The sequence below is a fragment of the Lytechinus pictus genome, chromosome 8 (genome assembly GCF_037042905.1).
Source record: "Lytechinus pictus isolate F3 Inbred chromosome 8, Lp3.0, whole genome shotgun sequence".
In the NCBI taxonomy this organism is placed as follows: Eukaryota; Metazoa; Echinodermata; class Echinoidea; order Temnopleuroida; family Toxopneustidae; genus Lytechinus; species Lytechinus pictus.
In genome coordinates this window covers 23,643,864-23,661,151 of record NC_087252.1, presented here as the reverse complement: position 1 = coordinate 23,661,151, position 17,288 = coordinate 23,643,864, and the positions used below count along the sequence as shown (strand labels likewise).

The window sequence follows — 17,288 nt, the reverse complement described above, 5'->3', positions numbered from 1 at the left end:
TAAATGGAGAACTCAAATTCATTTATCCTTTTTTCTGAAACGTTAAGGCCATTGTATGATTTTTTTTAAGAATATGTGCTTGCTAAATTAGGCCTAGCTAAAAAAAAAAGTCTTAGCATTGGTTAAGTTTGAGAAGTGAAATCACAACATGGTCAAAGTGCAAAACCCTAAATGACCTATGACCTTGATCATGTGACTTGAAACTCATGCAAAATGGTCTGTGATACTTTATTACTCCTACCCTCTCTAAGCTATGATGATCTTTCAAAATCGAAACTTGTCAAGTTGATACCCCTACATGGTCAAAGTTCAGTGACCCTATGTGAATTTTGACCTTTATCACTAACCTGAAACACATGCTAAATGATTAGTAAAAGCATGTATGACGCACTGGTTTATCATTTCCCTTACTGCAAGGTATGTGCAGGTCGCTTAATTTGGAATACCTAATTTGGACTTGAATGTGATTTATAATCTGGAAATACGTAAAAAAGACAGAAAATGTCATGAACATGATTTTCTTTCTTGAAGAAAGTTGTTGATTTTGATACCAATAGATTCCTTGACCTCATAAAAGATGGTTTCGGTGTCAAAATCACGATTCTAGGTTACTCAGCAGTCGTGTTTTGGCGGCCATTTTGAAAAATCCAAGATGGCGGCCATATAGGTCACGGTGAAAATGGAAACATTGTTATTCTGAATCCTTATACTATAACCTTTCCAAAAATTACTGTTTTGGCAAAAACAGCTTTTTATGCAAGATAGGCATGATTTTCTAGCTGGGCTTAGTTTTAGCTGCAGCCGAGACTATCAATGTATGCGCATGCGCATATAAATCCATAACTTCATTCCTTGCAATTTTTCCGGTTCACAAGTAGATTTGATTCGGCTTCAAAATCTGTTTAAAATCTGTGGTTCCTGTCATCGTCAAGAGTAAGAAACAAACGGACACGTTTTTCTAGGTCACTGCAAGCTCAGTCAATGACTCAGACAAAGTGTAGTGTTAACAATTTATAATCAGTAAGGGAACAACCAGATATTGTGGATAATAAACTCCAAGCAGAAATTTCTTTCTTAGGAGCTGGGAGCAATGATCAATCGATGTGTCTGTTAACATAGTAAACTTATAAATAGCCAAATACATTAGAGATTAGAAAAAATAAAAATAAGTATTATTCTGCGAAATTAAGTGAATGCAGCGACCGATACAAATCTTGGAAAATTTTGAAATCACTTTTACCAAATAGAAACTCCTCTCCACCTCTTATAAGTAATGCACATGATAATATCACTCTAGCAAATGATTTTAACAATCACTTTGCAAGTATTGCTGAAAAATTAAGGTCTGGTGCTGGAAACTTTAATGACGTTACAGAAACTTGTTGCAATGGAAATACCGGTACATTTTTTGAAACTTTTGGTCTATCTGCAGTGTCAGAAATTGATGTGTTGAAATTAATTTATTCTTTAAAAAATAAAAAAATATGTTGGCATTGATGGCATTAGTTCATTCATTTTGAAAGTTGCTGCTCCAGTAGTGCTTAGATCTTTGACATTTCTGATAAATCCATTACAGAAGGTATAGTCCCTAAACGTTGGAAAATAGCCAAGATAATACCATTATTTAAAAAAAGGTGATAAAACACAACCGGACAATTATAGACCAATTTCGCTACTGCAATGTGTCTCTAAACTTTTAGAAAAGGTAGTTCAACAGCAAACAATTTATTATCTTCATGCCAATAGTATATCAACAAAAGAACAATCAGGATGTAGATCTAAGCACTCGACATGCACTGCCCTGATTGAGGTTACAGATGAATGGCTCAGATCTCTTGATAACAGAATGTACACTAGAACTGTTTTTGTAGACCTGCAAAAAGCATTCGACACTGTGCATCATAAGATCCTCTTGCATAAGCTTGAGAAGATTGGAATTACTGATATAGCACTTAACTGGTTTAAAAGTTCAAAAATTTAAAAGTTTAAAAATTGCTCAGGTAGAGCAATTATCACATCAGTAAATGATGCAATGTCAGAGGAACAGCCTCTCAAATTTGGTGTTCCACAAGGGTCATTATTAGGTCCACTGTTGTTCCTTATATTTATAAACGATTTGCCCAAATGTTTCAACAAATGTTCTGTACATTTATATGCAGACGATTCTGTGGTATATTTTTCACATGAAGAAACACGAGTTTTACAAAAAACAATGAATAAGTAATTGAAAGTACTGGAATCGTGGATGAAGAAAAACAAGTTAAGAATAAATTGTGACAAAACTGTTTGTATGTTGATAGGCTCGAAAGAAAAAATGCTTACTAAGAATGGTTCTATAGATTTAAACTTAAAATTTTCAAATATCTCGGTGTTCTTGTTTACTCAGAATTGAAATGGAATCTGCAGGTAGATAACATGTGTAAGAAGATAGGAAAAATGATAAATTTCTTATGCAGACTTAAACACTTCAAGAGTACTTCAAACTTGAATAAATTATACAACACTGTTGTTTTACCTCATTTTGACTATGCTGATGTAGTCTGGCCAGGGGCGGAAATCTCTCCCAAAAGGTAGGGGGGACAAGGGGCTGGAAAATTTGACAAGCAAAAAAAAAATATATTATCATCCTAGATTCCAGGTCATTTCGACCAAAATAAATTTGACAAGCAAAAAAAAGAAAAAAGAAAAGGTTATCATCCAAAAATTAGGGTAATCTTTCCCTAAAATACATGTTTTATTTCGATTTTGAATGATGAATTTCTAACCATCATAAAAGACCAGAAATAGTAGGGGGGACATTTGATATTGTGTCCCCCTACTATTTTGAGTAGGGGGAACACGTCCCACCTGTCCCCCTGGGATTTCCGCCCATGAGTCTGGCAATCCACCAGTATGACTTTGTTAGAACAACTTCAAAAGCAAAACTGCAAAGCAGAGCATCTGGAATAATTTTAGGCATAAACCCATATGAACAAAAATCTATTTCCGAACTTCATAATCTGCTGGACTGGGAACAACTATATGTAGGCGAAGAAAGAGACACATGTTATCATTTATGTATAAAATAATGCATGATTTGGCTCCTGGATATATGAAAGAGAACTTTGTTACTAAGGAAAACAAATATGATTTTTGAACATCAGGCCTGTTGGCTTTTCCTAATCCGAAAACCAACAATTGCGAACGAACTTTTATGTATCGAGCATCTGTGTTATACAATGAATTACCGATAAGAATTCGCCAATCTGGCACACTTAAAGAATTCAATAGACAAATAACTGAATACTTGGTTGATGAATAGTCCATGTACACCTGTGGCGAGCGCACAGAAGTATGAGGCGCCGATTGTACCAATATTATATAGAACAATTATTTGTTATATAATCATTATTTATTAAATAATAACTATTATTTATATATAATTTACAATTTATTTGTAAATAATTACTATTATATAAAATAACATTTCTAATTATTTATATATAATTCCAAGTAATACTTCATTATTTGTAAATAATAATAGTTCGACATTCCATTATTTATAAATAATAATTATTTGTTTTTCATTATTTATAAATAATGATTATTTGATTTTCATTATTTATAAATAATGATTATTTGTTTTTCATTATTTATAAATAATGATTATTTGTTATTCATTATTTATAAATAATGATTATTTGTTTTTCATTATTAATAAATAATGATTATTTGTTTTTCATTATTTATAAATAATTATTATTTGTCTTTTATTATTTATAAATAATGATTTTCGTTTTTCATTATTTATAAATAATGACACTACATACTTCATTATTTATAAATAATTGCAATTCGTTTTTCCATTATTTATAAATAAGTTTTCTATTATTTATAAATAATAATTATTTATTAACAATGCCAGTGCACATTTCTTTATTTATAAATAATTTGTTGAGTTTCCCATTATTTATAAATAATGATTATTTGTTAAATAATGAAAACGTCTACTTCATTATTTATAAATATTTTTTTCGAGTGCGCCATTATTTTCATTATTTATAAATAATCATTTTTTAATGTTCGAGTTATCCATTATTTATAAATAAAGATTATTTGTTAAATAATGAAATATCTACTTCATTATTTATAAATAATAATTTTGTTTCAATATCCCATTATTTATAAATAATCATTATTTATAAACAATTTTTACAGTTTGCCATTATATACAAATAATCATTATTTATATACAAATAACCATTATTTATAAATAATAGAAAACTCGCTATAACATGCAAATGTGGGACCGCCCATGATATGAATATTCATGATGCGATTTCCTTTTTCGTGATTTTTCTTCAAAATCTTTTGTCCATTTTCTCTTCATAATGACATTTCTTGAAGCAATTTTCTAGGGACATGGTCTGATTGTAATATTCTTCATTTTCTATATAACTTCGTCTTCGTAGAAATATCAAAAAGTGTAATTTTATACGATTTTTCCTACAGTTCACAATCCCCATAGGCGCGCGTGTATTTCACCTTTTCTCTCTGATCGTAGGAACAACCCAAGGGTTCATTACATGTTGTCGCGCACAGAAAAATCAAGCCATTGAAGTTGCGTGTTGTGGACACCAGAAGTGAGATCCCAGAAGTGAGAACCCAAGGGTTCATTACATGTTGTCGCGCACAGAAAAATCAAGCCATTGAAGTTGCGTGTTGTGGACACCAGAAGTGAGATCCCAGCACGCGAGACCCACTTGTTAGAAATCCACTTAAAAATGCGGTTTATGGTGCGACCTTAGTATACGGTACCTCGCAATACGTGTGAGTGGGAACAACCGGTGAATCGACGAAATGCTCTTCATCGAAATATTACGTTGGTTGGTTCCCGGAACTGTCGGGCGGAATTTAGCCCGAAATCCGGATCCTTAATGGAAGTGGATCAAGTGCATATGAGCTGAGAGAGTGAGTGTACGTGCATCAGGCCCTTCTACTTTCTATAATTTTTAGTTTTTTTGTTTTTGTTAAGTTAATTTTTCCCCAAAATGCTCGCAACGACAATACGGGGGCATGATGACCCCTACATTTTTGAAAACCTATTTTTCTATTGAAAATTATCACAAAATTCACCAAAAGTGTGCACGAAAGCCTTCATATTTCACTTTTAAAACTCCAAAAAGTGCCCAAATGACAAGCTTTGTCGCTTCGCTGTGTCGCTTTCAACTTGAGAACGAGTTTACGCGCATGCTCCCCCCCGAAAGAAATTCTGTGTACGGCCATGCTCAAAAGAGCCTGGCACATTGATTTATGTATACTTTTCATTTTCATTATTTTTATCTCATTATCACTATGGCCTTACGCAGAAATTTCTGGGGGGGGGGGGAGCATGACGCGCGTAAACTTGGGACATGTGTAAGATAAAAATTAAAGAATACACAATCAAGTATTCGAAACAAAAACAGAAAGAAAATAATGAAACTTTGAAACAATTACAATCTGAATTCGATTCAATGAGTTATAAGACTGATGAAAACCCATCTAATGAAAATAAAGCTGAATTAGAACGAACAAAAATTGAACTAGACCAATGGTTAACATATAAATGTAAAGGGGCTTTCATCAGATCCAGACAAAAGTGGATGGAGCATGGTGAAAAGTCAACCAAATATTTTTTTGAAAGCGAAAAGAGAAACGGAAAGAGAAAAGAAATTAATTCTATTAAAAAGAATGGAAGGGTTTATTACAAACCAGGAATCTGTTCTTGGAGAAATATTTCAATATTATAAACGTTTGTACTCTAAAACAAACAATGAAGTTGAATCGTCTGACATTGATGACTATTTAGATTCAACTGTATTACCTACGTTAACAGAACAAAAAGCATTGTCATGCGAAGGTATACTTACTGAGGAAGAATGTCGTAATGCTTTATTTTCTATGAAAAACAATAAGTCGCCAGGTAGTGACGGTTTATCTGTTGAATTTTTAAAGTATTTTTGGGACGATGTTAAATCCCTTATAATATATAGTGTTAATGAAGGTTTTATTCAAAAACAGTTATCAGAAACTCATAAATTAGCTATATTAACTTTGCTGTACAAGAAAGGTGATAAACAATGTCTAGATAATTGGAGACCTATATCATTGCTCAACACTGATTATAAGATTGCAGCAAAAGTATTGTATACAAGATTAAGAGGTGTTTTAGATAAATTGATTTATTTTGATCAATCAGGTTATTTAAAACAGCGCTCTGCTATGCAAAATCTACGTTTGGTTAAAGATATTAAATATTGCGAATATAATAATCACCCAGGCATTTTCCTTTTTCTTGATTTTCGAAAAGCTTTCGATACGGTTACCCATCAGTTTCTATTTCAAATATTATACAAACTTAAATTTAAAGAATCTTTTATTACATGGATTAAGGTCCTCTATGCAAATGTGGGAGGGAGTGTCATGAGTAATGGTTGGATTTCGAAAAAAATTGAAATAAAAAGAGGAATTAGACAGGGTTGCCCTCTGTCAGCTTTATTGTTTATTATTGTTGTTGAAATTATGGCATTAAAAATAAAGCAGAATATTGATATCAGTGGTATTACTGTAGTATCTACTGAAACTGGTATTTCAAAAGAATTTAAGATATCTCAACTTGCAGATGACACTGTTCTCTTTTTAAATAACATTCAATCTGCCAACTTATGTCTTGAAGAAGTAAAACGTTTTGGTTTCTTTGCTGGGCCAAGCCTAAATGTGATGAAAACAAATGCTGTCACTATGCAACATCAACATGCATTCATTGAAGGTATTAAATGGAATGATGAACCTGTCAAGTACTTAGGAATGTATCTAACAAGTGATAAAAAAGAGTCTGAACGACTGAACTGGTTTAAGAAACTTCAATAAATCAATTTTAAGTTTTTGGAAAATTAGAAATTTAACTTACTATGGTAAAAATTTTGATTCTTAAATCATTAGTAATTTCTCAATTTGTTTACGTTGCCTCTGTATTACCCATCCCCCAGAAACTAGATGTTGATCTCAATAAACTGATGTATAATTTTTTATGGAATTCAAAACGAGAAAAAGTCAAGAGAGCAGTCTTGATTAATGATATTATAAGGGGAGGACTGAGTATGATAGATTTGAAATCTAAATTCCAATCCTTACATTTATCATGGTTGAGTAGATTCTTTGAAAATGATAATGATGTACCGTGGAAGTTTATGTTTAGATATTGGATTGAAAAAATATGTCCCTTTTTATTACTTTTGAAAACAAATTGTTTCAGTAAAGATATGTTGAAGTTTTGCGTAAAACAAAAGGTACCCGACTTTTATATAGACTGTCTCATAACTTGGAGTGAACTTAAATATATTCAGTTTCCAGATATTGTAAATGTTAAAAATCAAGTTTTGTGGTACAATAGTAATATCACACATGATAGAAAACCTTTATTTTTTTAAAAGATGGTTTGAAAAAGGCATTATAACGATTAATGACATTGTAGAAAATGGACGATTTCGGCCAAGAGAACATATTTGTCGAGTGCTTTGCTCAAAATCTTTGTTGATTGACTTTATGTATTCGAAACTGAAAAATGCGATACCAAAAACTTGGATCGAAAGAATTCTAGACATAAGTTATGCAGATAACGATGAATCAAATTCACAATACGGAAGCGACGTATTCGAAATTAGAACGCTTGATTTTATTAGACTACGATCAATGAAGTCTCGCAATTTCTATAGTTTATTGTGTGAATTTAAGAAAAGAGAACCGGCTGCTTTAACATTCTGGGAAGGTAAATTGAACCTTGCAATTGATTTTGACTGGAAAGACACATTGAAATTTAAGTTTAAGACATTGAAAAACAATAAAATAAAGCAACTCAACTTCAAAACTCTTCATATTATTTTACCGTTTAGATACAACTTGTGGAGGTGGAAAATCGTAACAGACAACTTATGTATTTTCTGTAAAACAACAGAATCTTTTGTTCATGTTGTTTTAGAATGCCCAAGCGTAAAGCTTTTCTGGAAACGTATTGTGGATTTGATTAATTTAATGTTTAAAGAAAAAATTAAATTAAACGAACAATTATCAATAGTTGGTTTTGATTTCACACATGAACAAGCAACATATATAAATACAGTCCTTGTGTATGCTCAATATACAATCTATTTGATGTATATGTTTAATTATTTTCAAGGTAAACCATACAACAATAATTCTATATGGCATGTTTTTAAATATGAAATTCTTTTAGACGACATCTCGGATGTTGTCTCTAAGACCCTGAATGTTAATACATGTTAATTTGGCTATTGAATAAATAAAAAACCTCTGACACGAGGAAAAGAAAAAAAAGTATCAAATACTCTTTGACAGAACAGATTTGTTATGTTTGATTCCAATTTGCATAATCTCCTTTGATCAATTATCTCAAATATCCAAAATAAGAAAATGACATCGACTTACAAATACCAAAGTAACTCAATCAGGCTTTAATGCTCTTGAGTTTTCAATCAAATGGACTGTTGAATATAAGTAAAACAATCCTATACTTTCACTTGTACCTCTAAAAAATATTAACCTTTCAATTGCATAAGGCCAAAATAAATTCTAAATGATCTCATCTCAATATGACTCTCAGTAAATTGAAATTACATGTGCTTTGAAATAAATTTGCATATACATAACTTCACTTCAAAGTTGAATTTACTTCAATTATTTTACTCTTTAAACTTCAGCTGATTTTGACATGGTCACATGAAATTTATTCTCAACTAATCTGTGATCAGAAACATAATTTATAATTGCTACAAATCAAGCGATTTTGATAGTTATTTTGAGATATGAATTAACCCAAGAACAGAACAAGCTGGAGCTTATTTAAATATTCCAGCACTCGAGCCTCAGTTGCTCATATATTTAATTCAGTGTCAAAATCAGCTGAAGTTTTGGTTTGATAATTGTATTGTGGATGGGGGGATATTAATTGATACATTCAATTATACATGTGTTATATATACATATATATGTATATATTTTTTTTCAATATCAAATTTTCTTTGTATTGCAATGTAAACTATCTTAATATTTTTATGGAACCCATGGAAGAACAGAGTAATTTATGTAAATAACTCTGAAATGGGCAATCATTTCGATTATTATTTTATTTATTTTACATTTTCATTTGCAATTCATATTTATTTCTATTACTGCCATTTATGTTATGTATTTGTGTTCTCTATATCTATGTTTTGTGTTTTTAATAATCGGAAAATAAACAAACAAACATTACAATACTTTACATATCAAAGACTAGTAAATTGAAAATGAATTGAACTTGAATTGAATTCCTAAATCAAGAAACTCGGAAAGAGCTGGTTGCATGTATAACATCATGGAGATGATACGGCTTTTAAGGGCATTAGGGTTTGTCAAGTCGTTTCAATGTATTCCTGCAATACCACGTAATCACACTGAATGTATTCGACGTTTATCTATGTTTATCTATTTTGTTCCTAAATAAGCACATTTGACCCCTTTTTATATCAAGTCATGTCAAGTTTTCAAGTTCAAGTTTATTTAAACCAATCAAAAACAAGAGACATGTTACATATTTTAACAAGAAATGAGAATACAGGATAGGTTTGGGACCACATAGAAGCAGAGCTTGTGAGAGGGGCCCCTTATACAGAACATTACAGCAAGAATGAGATGAAAAATATATACAATGATAATCTAGAGAGTAAATAGGAAAAAAAGACGGCCGAGATATCAATGGGGCCTGTAAGGCCCCTCCCCGGCCATTTGAACTCCCATAATACCCCGGCCTAAATAGGATTAAGACTAAGGCGAGACTCTGGAGCGTGACGCATTTAGCGACCAAATTCTACTCTCACTTTCCCCAAAGTGTCCCCTCAGGTTTTCTGAAAATATAGTTTTTTATGTCTAGATAATATTGTACTGGCACTATCAGAAGACATTACAAACATTTTTATAACAATATAAATAATCATAAGAAATGCAGCTACGTTTTTCAAAGCAGAATTTTTCAAACTGTTGCTCTTCATACTTTAAAATAACTTTGAAATTATGTCTAAGTGTTATTCCAACCTTTTTATAAATATGTTTTATGTTATAAGTGTATTTCTTGTTCCCGTATCGATTGCAGGTGTGTACAAGTATGTCACTGGAGAAGAAGACAACAATTCACATCAGGAGGGACCATTCATGAAAGCTAATGCAAGGGAAGCAGAGCAAGGTAATTTTTCAGATATCCTCGAGATCCTAGGCTTAGACAAATATTATCCATCTAAGATTTCCCTTTTGGATGCCATGGTCATTAAAAAGTTTAATGGGCACCCTAAGCTTGTTGATCTTCCATGGTTGGTTATACATAAACTCCTTATGACTGATTTTCATGCAAGAGACCAGCTTTTATCAGATGTGAGCAAATCATCAAGAGAAGAGAGACCTGATAATTCGGATATCAGTGAAGTCGAGGCATTTCTTGCAGTGCAAAGCACAGGTGTTCGTGAAGACAATGCAACACATCTTAACCCTTTGGACGTTCTGGTGGCAATATTTACATGTTGTGACAGTTTCCTGAAACAAACACTTGCTCACCAAATGTTTATTTGTAAACTTGCAATCCCTTTTCTGTACCCTGTTGGACCAGAAGGCAATATTTGGATGTCAGTATGGGCACTCAGAACGATAATTCTACAGCGCCATACCAAACTCGAGGAAGCTGTGGAGACGACAGTGACGGGAAATTCTTTCCCTTTGGTGACTTTCCTTAGATTGGGTAGGCCACCACTGTCCAAATCCAAGCTGGTAAACGATATTCTTAGAGATGACAGCCATGACACATTCTTCCACAAAGATTGCATCAATGGTACCATACCCAGAAGGATGACGGATGGTCTTGTGGAATGTTCCTGGTTCATTAAAGTCGGTGCAAAGAATGATCACCTACCAGGCACAACAATGATCCTAAATTTGAGAGGCGATGCTTCATTAATGAAAAAACAGATGCAGATTTTGCGGGAAATATCATCCGTGATATTTGTTACAGCCAGTGCTAAAGACCTGACAATAGCTCAAAACACCATGACATTTCAACGGATTTTGAAAAGTAGTGCGAAAGTCATCCTTCTTTTGATCAGTGGAAAAAACAAACAGATTACACAGGATCTACAAGCCTGTCATGAAATAGTTCCGAAAGGGGTCCCTATAATTTTATCCAGCACCCTCCAAGGTACTTTGAAAAATGCCAGTGACCTCAAGACTGAAGCTCGAGAAAAGCTGTCGGAGGCTATCGCTGGATGTAATGCAAGTTTAATGGTAGAAGAGTGTGCTCTACGTGCAAAGAAAATGGGGATCATCATAGATGAGCATGATGATGAGGCATGTCTTAAAGGTAAGGCCTTGGCAGAAGAGGTTGTCAGCCACATGGAAGGTAAACATATCTTTGATTGTAAATCTCTCCTACTTCCGGTGCAATGTGCTGAATGGACTGAATACTGCGAAGTGCTAAAGAATCAGCACAGAATTAGAGGACAGGTCACACAGTCGACATCAGCATATCACTACGAAGAAGTAAAACGGACATTGGGCCTTCTCCGTGAACAGCAGGTAGAAATATACCAAAGTAGATTAACACCTTTCATCAAAACCTTCATGTCAAATCTGCGAAATAATCCAGATGTTGCAATGTATTTCCTGAGTTGGATAGATCTGTTGTTGAATGAAGTATCGAGAACCAACTTACCAGGACTACGCAGACAGTACCACACAGCTTTGAAAGAATTTAGGGGTGCCAAGAAGAAACAGGAGAGGGCAAACTTGCCGCAATTGAAAGCACAAGTGGATGATGCCGAGGGTCATCTTGCAAGAGCATCATTTGGACTAGAAAATCTTTTCAGAGAAATTGGTCAAATTTACGAAGCGGTGAAGGGGAGCAGGAAAGTAGGACAAGACACAAAGGCAGATGTAGAAATTCTACCAGAAATAGCTGCCAAATTGCTGTTGAAGGGCAGACCCTTGGAATTGGTTGATGGAGACACATCGACTGTCCCTATAACATGGGTTACCGCAGTGCTAAGTAAACTTGGAAACATTATCGGGGAAAAAAGACTCTTTGTTCTCTCGGTCTTGGGCATCCAGAGCTCTGGGAAATCTACACTTCTGAACACTATGTTTGGATTGCAGTTCGCAGTAAGTGCAGGTAGATGCACGAGGGGAGCATACATGCAAATCATCCCTGTAGAGGGGAACGCTGATCTGCCTTTTGATTATGTTGTTGTTATAGATACAGAGGGGCTTCGGGCACCAGAACTACAACAACTTATGTACGAGCATGATAATGAGCTGGTAACTTTCGTAATTGGTCTGGGAGATGTGACCATGATTAATATCAAAGGAGAAAACACAGCCGAAATTAAATACATTCTTCAAATTGCAATGCATGCGTTCTTAAGGATGAATCTTGTCAGTAAACGAGTACAAGATCACAGAACTTGCATATTTGTTCATCAGAATGTCCCATCACCTAATGCAGAAGAACTTATGATACATGGACATCATAAATTAGAGGAGAGTTTGAATGAAATGACCAAGGAAGCAGCCCTCAGTGAGAACATAGCAAATATTCATAGCTTCTCACAGATGATCAATTTTGGCGTCAAAACTCATGTCTGGTACTTCCCTGATCTGTGGCATGGCAATCCACCAATGGCCCCTGCAAATCCTGGTTACAGTGAAAAGGTAGATGCGCTCAGGTTAAACCTTTTCGAGGAGATTGCAAAGAGGCAGACAACATTTCTGACTTCTTCAGATCTGTCGATTCGCCTTGCAGATCTATGGAATGGCGTGCTTGCTGATGATTTCGTCTTTAGCTTTTGCAACAGTCTTGAGGTGAAAGCCTACAACAGTTTGCAATCCAAATACTACACTTTGGAATGGGATTTGCAAAACTCAATGAAATCATGGCTACACTTTGCAGGGTTAAAGTTAGAGATATGTGAATCTATCGATGACCTAGAAAGCTCCTTCCTGTCGCTCACGGTCGAACTCTCTAAAGTTCTGACCAAAAAAGCTGAAAAAACCAAATATTATTTGAAGGAATACTTTAATATTTGCAACTTGCGGGACATAACTATCCAATGGCAGCAGTTCAAGCTGAACCAACTGAACTTTGCAGTTGAGCAACAACAAAATGAGGGCGAGGTGGATCTGCGTTCAATCAAAGAAGCACGCCGAGTGGAGATAATGCATACTCAGAAGTGGTCAAAGCATGAGGCGTATATCATGAACAGAGCAGTGAAACTGGCAGAAGAAATGAAAGGTAAAGAAGTGACTGATCCCGAACAGGAAAAAAAGTTTGATACCATGTGGTTGTCAATGGTAAACGAACTTGCCCCAAATACCGAGGACAAGGAGCTGCAAATGGATTTAGTGATGGAGGGGATTCTTTTCCAAAGATTTCATGCACATGGAGCTTTACTTAGAGAAGAGCTGAAGCGCCATTCTTTGAATATTCCACTTGAGCAGACATCTTTAGAAAGCAGTATCACTCTAGATGATGTTAGACAGGAACATGTCACTTTGAAAACATCCTTGTTGAAAAATATCGAAAACCTGGCTGATGAAAGGAACCGAGAACTAGAGGCTGCAAGACAGATGACATTGGTGATGACAAGAAGTATCCTGGAGGAGATTGATATTTATTTAAAAAACATTTCTAATCAGGACATGAAATTCCGGAAAACGCATGCCGCATATGTCGTAAAAATACTCGTGGAGAAAATTGAAACTTTCAATCAGAATGCATATGTTTCCAATGACTACAATTTCACGATTATTCCTGGATATGCCGTTAAATTAGCAGTTCATGTAAGTCGTCACTGTGTCCAGGTTTTCAGCTCGATGCAATTAAAGTATAACAACAAACATGGTGTGAAGGCCAAGCTACAAGTCTACAAGAATACCGCCCGGAGTCTTTTCAAGAACAAAGTCAAGCAGAGCAATGAAGAGGTCCTTGCAGGCGACCTCTTATGCACACATTTGAAGGGAGTTGTTCAAAAGGCAGTAAAGAAGGCAATTCCAAGAAAATGCATTGATGAAGTTCTCAGAGACTTTCAGATGACCAAATACTACCTGCTCGTAAAAATGTTGGAAGACCTAGCTGATAACGAAAGTTTCAGGGAATATAAAGCTTACTTCAATGACGGCAAATGGTTTGCTTTGACATGGATTACTAGGTACACAAATAAGAAGATGTTTTCGAGACAAGGTGTTAATGGCATGTCCAGGTATGCGGAAATAGCCAACAGTCATATTGCAAGGATCATACGATGTATTACCCAAAGTGTTGAGAATGCTACTGCTGATGTCGAGGGACAAAGAGACAGGAGGATGGAACGGTGGATTGAAAAGTTCTGTCAGAGTGCATCGGAGGAGATAGTAGTGCCAGTCAGTACCCTGACATTTGTTAGTGATCGATTAGTGGTGAATTTCGACAATCTGACAAGGATTGTCCTAAACCAGCTGGGTCAAATCCAAGTTAGTCTTCAAGATACCTTTGCCATTGAAACCGAAAACTCTGTTGACTGGGATGGGAAACCTCCATCACTGCTAATTATTGACAAGATCTGGGGATGTCCTGAACAATGCCCATTCTGTCACTCGCCTTGTGTAGACAACACACCTAGACATTTTTCATTATATGGGAGGAGGCACACATGTGTTCAGCACAGACCAAGGGGACTTCTTGGAGTACGTATTTTTGCTGGGGTGAAAACCGGCAAAAACCAGCTGCTTAATCAGACCTGTAACTATATCATACAGGGGAAGGACATGGAGTTCGGCTGTGACGCTTGTGACTTCAAGTGTCGAGATTCCGGCAAGTGTTCAGCTACTGGCATGAATATCGTCTACCACAAATATCCAGAATACAAGACTTACCTTCCGGAATGGGACATAGCTCCTGATTCCACCAACAGTATGTCCAAATATTGGATGTGGGTTATGGCAAACTACAAATTGTACAGTGATTCATTCGCTGACGTACCTCCTTCGTGGAGGTCAATAACAAAGAAGGAAGCCCTAGCTGACCTAAAAACAATCCATCATTAGAAATTGTCACCAAGGAGGGTGTGGTACATTGAACAATGTTACGAATACAGAGGTCAACGGCACATTGAATACGTACACTTGATATTCTCTTTTCGTTTTCAAGAATGTTTCAGTGTATACATCGATCGGGTTATGTTAAATTTCCTCTAAAATATTTGTTTAAACATTAAACGAGATTACTACTATAGGCTTTAACATTCGCAGAATGACGAGTGTAGCAGACCCAAGTTCTTCTATATACTGCTGTGTTGCCATAATCATCAATGAACTATTGGCATTATCATGTATGCATTTCCTTTGCCACGGTCATCCCCACCCCGTCCATTTGATATCCGCCATGTCTTCCACTGACCTAGCCCGGCCTTTCCTTCCTGGACTAGGCTATCTGGTCGCCTTTTCCAATGGCTGTATTTGAAGAGTTTCTCTTATTCAGCTGCATTAGCTGACATTTGCCTTCAGTGATTTTCTCCCGGATCCAGCATTTGGTTTCTCCTCTCCCCAACCGAGTCGGAAGAGAAATGAAGGCCTCTACAGAGAACAGAGTCGAATACTATGCTAGGATATGGCTGACTACAGAGCTGAGGGAATTGTGACCTTTCTCGTTTAAGAAAATATTAACGAATCTATGGTCCTAGGTCACCACATCATACATTATTGCTTCAGGGAAGTAATCATTCGTCATCAGGTTATTACTAAATGACAGTGGTGAATAGCTGGCGAGATTCATTATAAACAAGCATGCACAGTGACGGAAATAACTACTGAGGAGCTACCGGGGACATGATGGAAGCACATGTAATTTTCTATCATCAACAATTCCTTAGCGGCAAATTGTACGGCTGAACAGCTGCAAGATTCGTTACAAATATGCACACACTCACCTAAATGATTGCTAGAGGAGCTACCAAAGAATTTGGCTAGTAAATTATGGAAATTACTACTGCTATTACCACTGCTACTATGGCTGTCGCATCTTTACCAGTTGATTAAAGAGGTGACAAAGTCCGAAAGACGGAAGAGTCCACACCTCAATGCAAACTAATCATGTGACGCTTCAAAACCACTTTGAATTGTGTACATGAAGTTCGGGAGACTGAAACGAATGAACAGATGAAGTATGTGGAGAATATCATGATATATCAACAGGAGAACTTAGGATAATAAAATAAAATCAGTTCAATTTATTGAAAAAATCCACATTTTGGGATTATCATCAATACAGTAGAAAATGCATAAAACAATATATACGAATACACATAAAATAAACAAAACGTAAAATATGACACAGTACAGTAGAAAAAAAATATTTCAATGTAAATGATTCGTTACAAGTCTACAAGAATGTAAACTAATAATGGCCTCAGTGCGAGCGAAGCAGGGAATGACAGACATCATTTACTATGTTGACTCTCAAAGTTATGAAATCTTTTGCGACAGATGAGGAAGCAGATAATTATTTTTGCCGAAATAGGTCTCATTTGAGATTTAAGTCCAATTCGCGATGCATACTGACATAACAGCAGCTACAAGGGAAAGAATCCAAAGATAGGCTGTGTCTCCTCTCCTTCTTTGACTGGATGGCAGCTGCTCTATTGGTGTCAAAGTCCCTCATGCCTTGTACAAATTTTGTTCTTTTCAAAGAGCTAGCCTCGTGGGTTGTTCCTTCCCAAGAGTCTGCAATGAGGTTTCAGTTTTCTTAACGGTTGTCCTACGAGTGTCTTTACACCTCTTGAGAGGTCTTCCCTGATTATGGCGCACTTTCTACAACTGTCCATACAGTAGCATCGTCATATGGCCATGTCGTCTTATATTATATACGGATGATATGTTCTATAAAAGTACACCGTGCATGAATGTGCATGACAATCCACCGTTTTACAAATTGTAATAAATAAAACAACAATAGTTATCTACAAACGTCTTTAAATAATACTCATTCCTATCTAAAAGACCTGATCATTCCATATCAGAGTTAAATGCAAGGTCTTCGTTCCAGCAAGGTTCCAACTTTCGTATCTGTTCCAAGGATTATTGACCGTACAAGGTGGCAGATCCTTATCCATTGCACCCTCCCTCACTCGCGTGTGTGAAACATGCTCCAAACATGGAGATTAGCCTTGCAAGTTTTTCAGAACTTGCTGAAGGCCATGTTC

The 17,288-nt window shown here is 35.4% G+C and overlaps 1 protein-coding gene across 1 annotated transcript; it reads left to right on the top strand.

The window, feature by feature from the left end:
- The first annotated feature begins 10,122 nt into the window (after window positions 1-10,122).
- LOC135155249 (interferon-induced very large GTPase 1-like) lies at window positions 10,123-15,135 on the top strand. Its single transcript, XM_064104166.1, has one exon. It carries the CDS (start codon window positions 10,123-10,125, stop codon window positions 15,133-15,135), a length of 5,013 nt encoding a protein of 1,670 aa, XP_063960236.1.
- The last annotated feature ends 2,153 nt before the right edge of the window (window positions 15,136-17,288 follow it).

Bases quoted from the DNA above. Each gene is read 5' to 3' on its own strand.
- LOC135155249 (XM_064104166.1), top strand. From the start codon at position 10,123: ATGTTTTATGTTATAAGTGTATTTCTTGTTCCCGTATCGATTGCAGGT.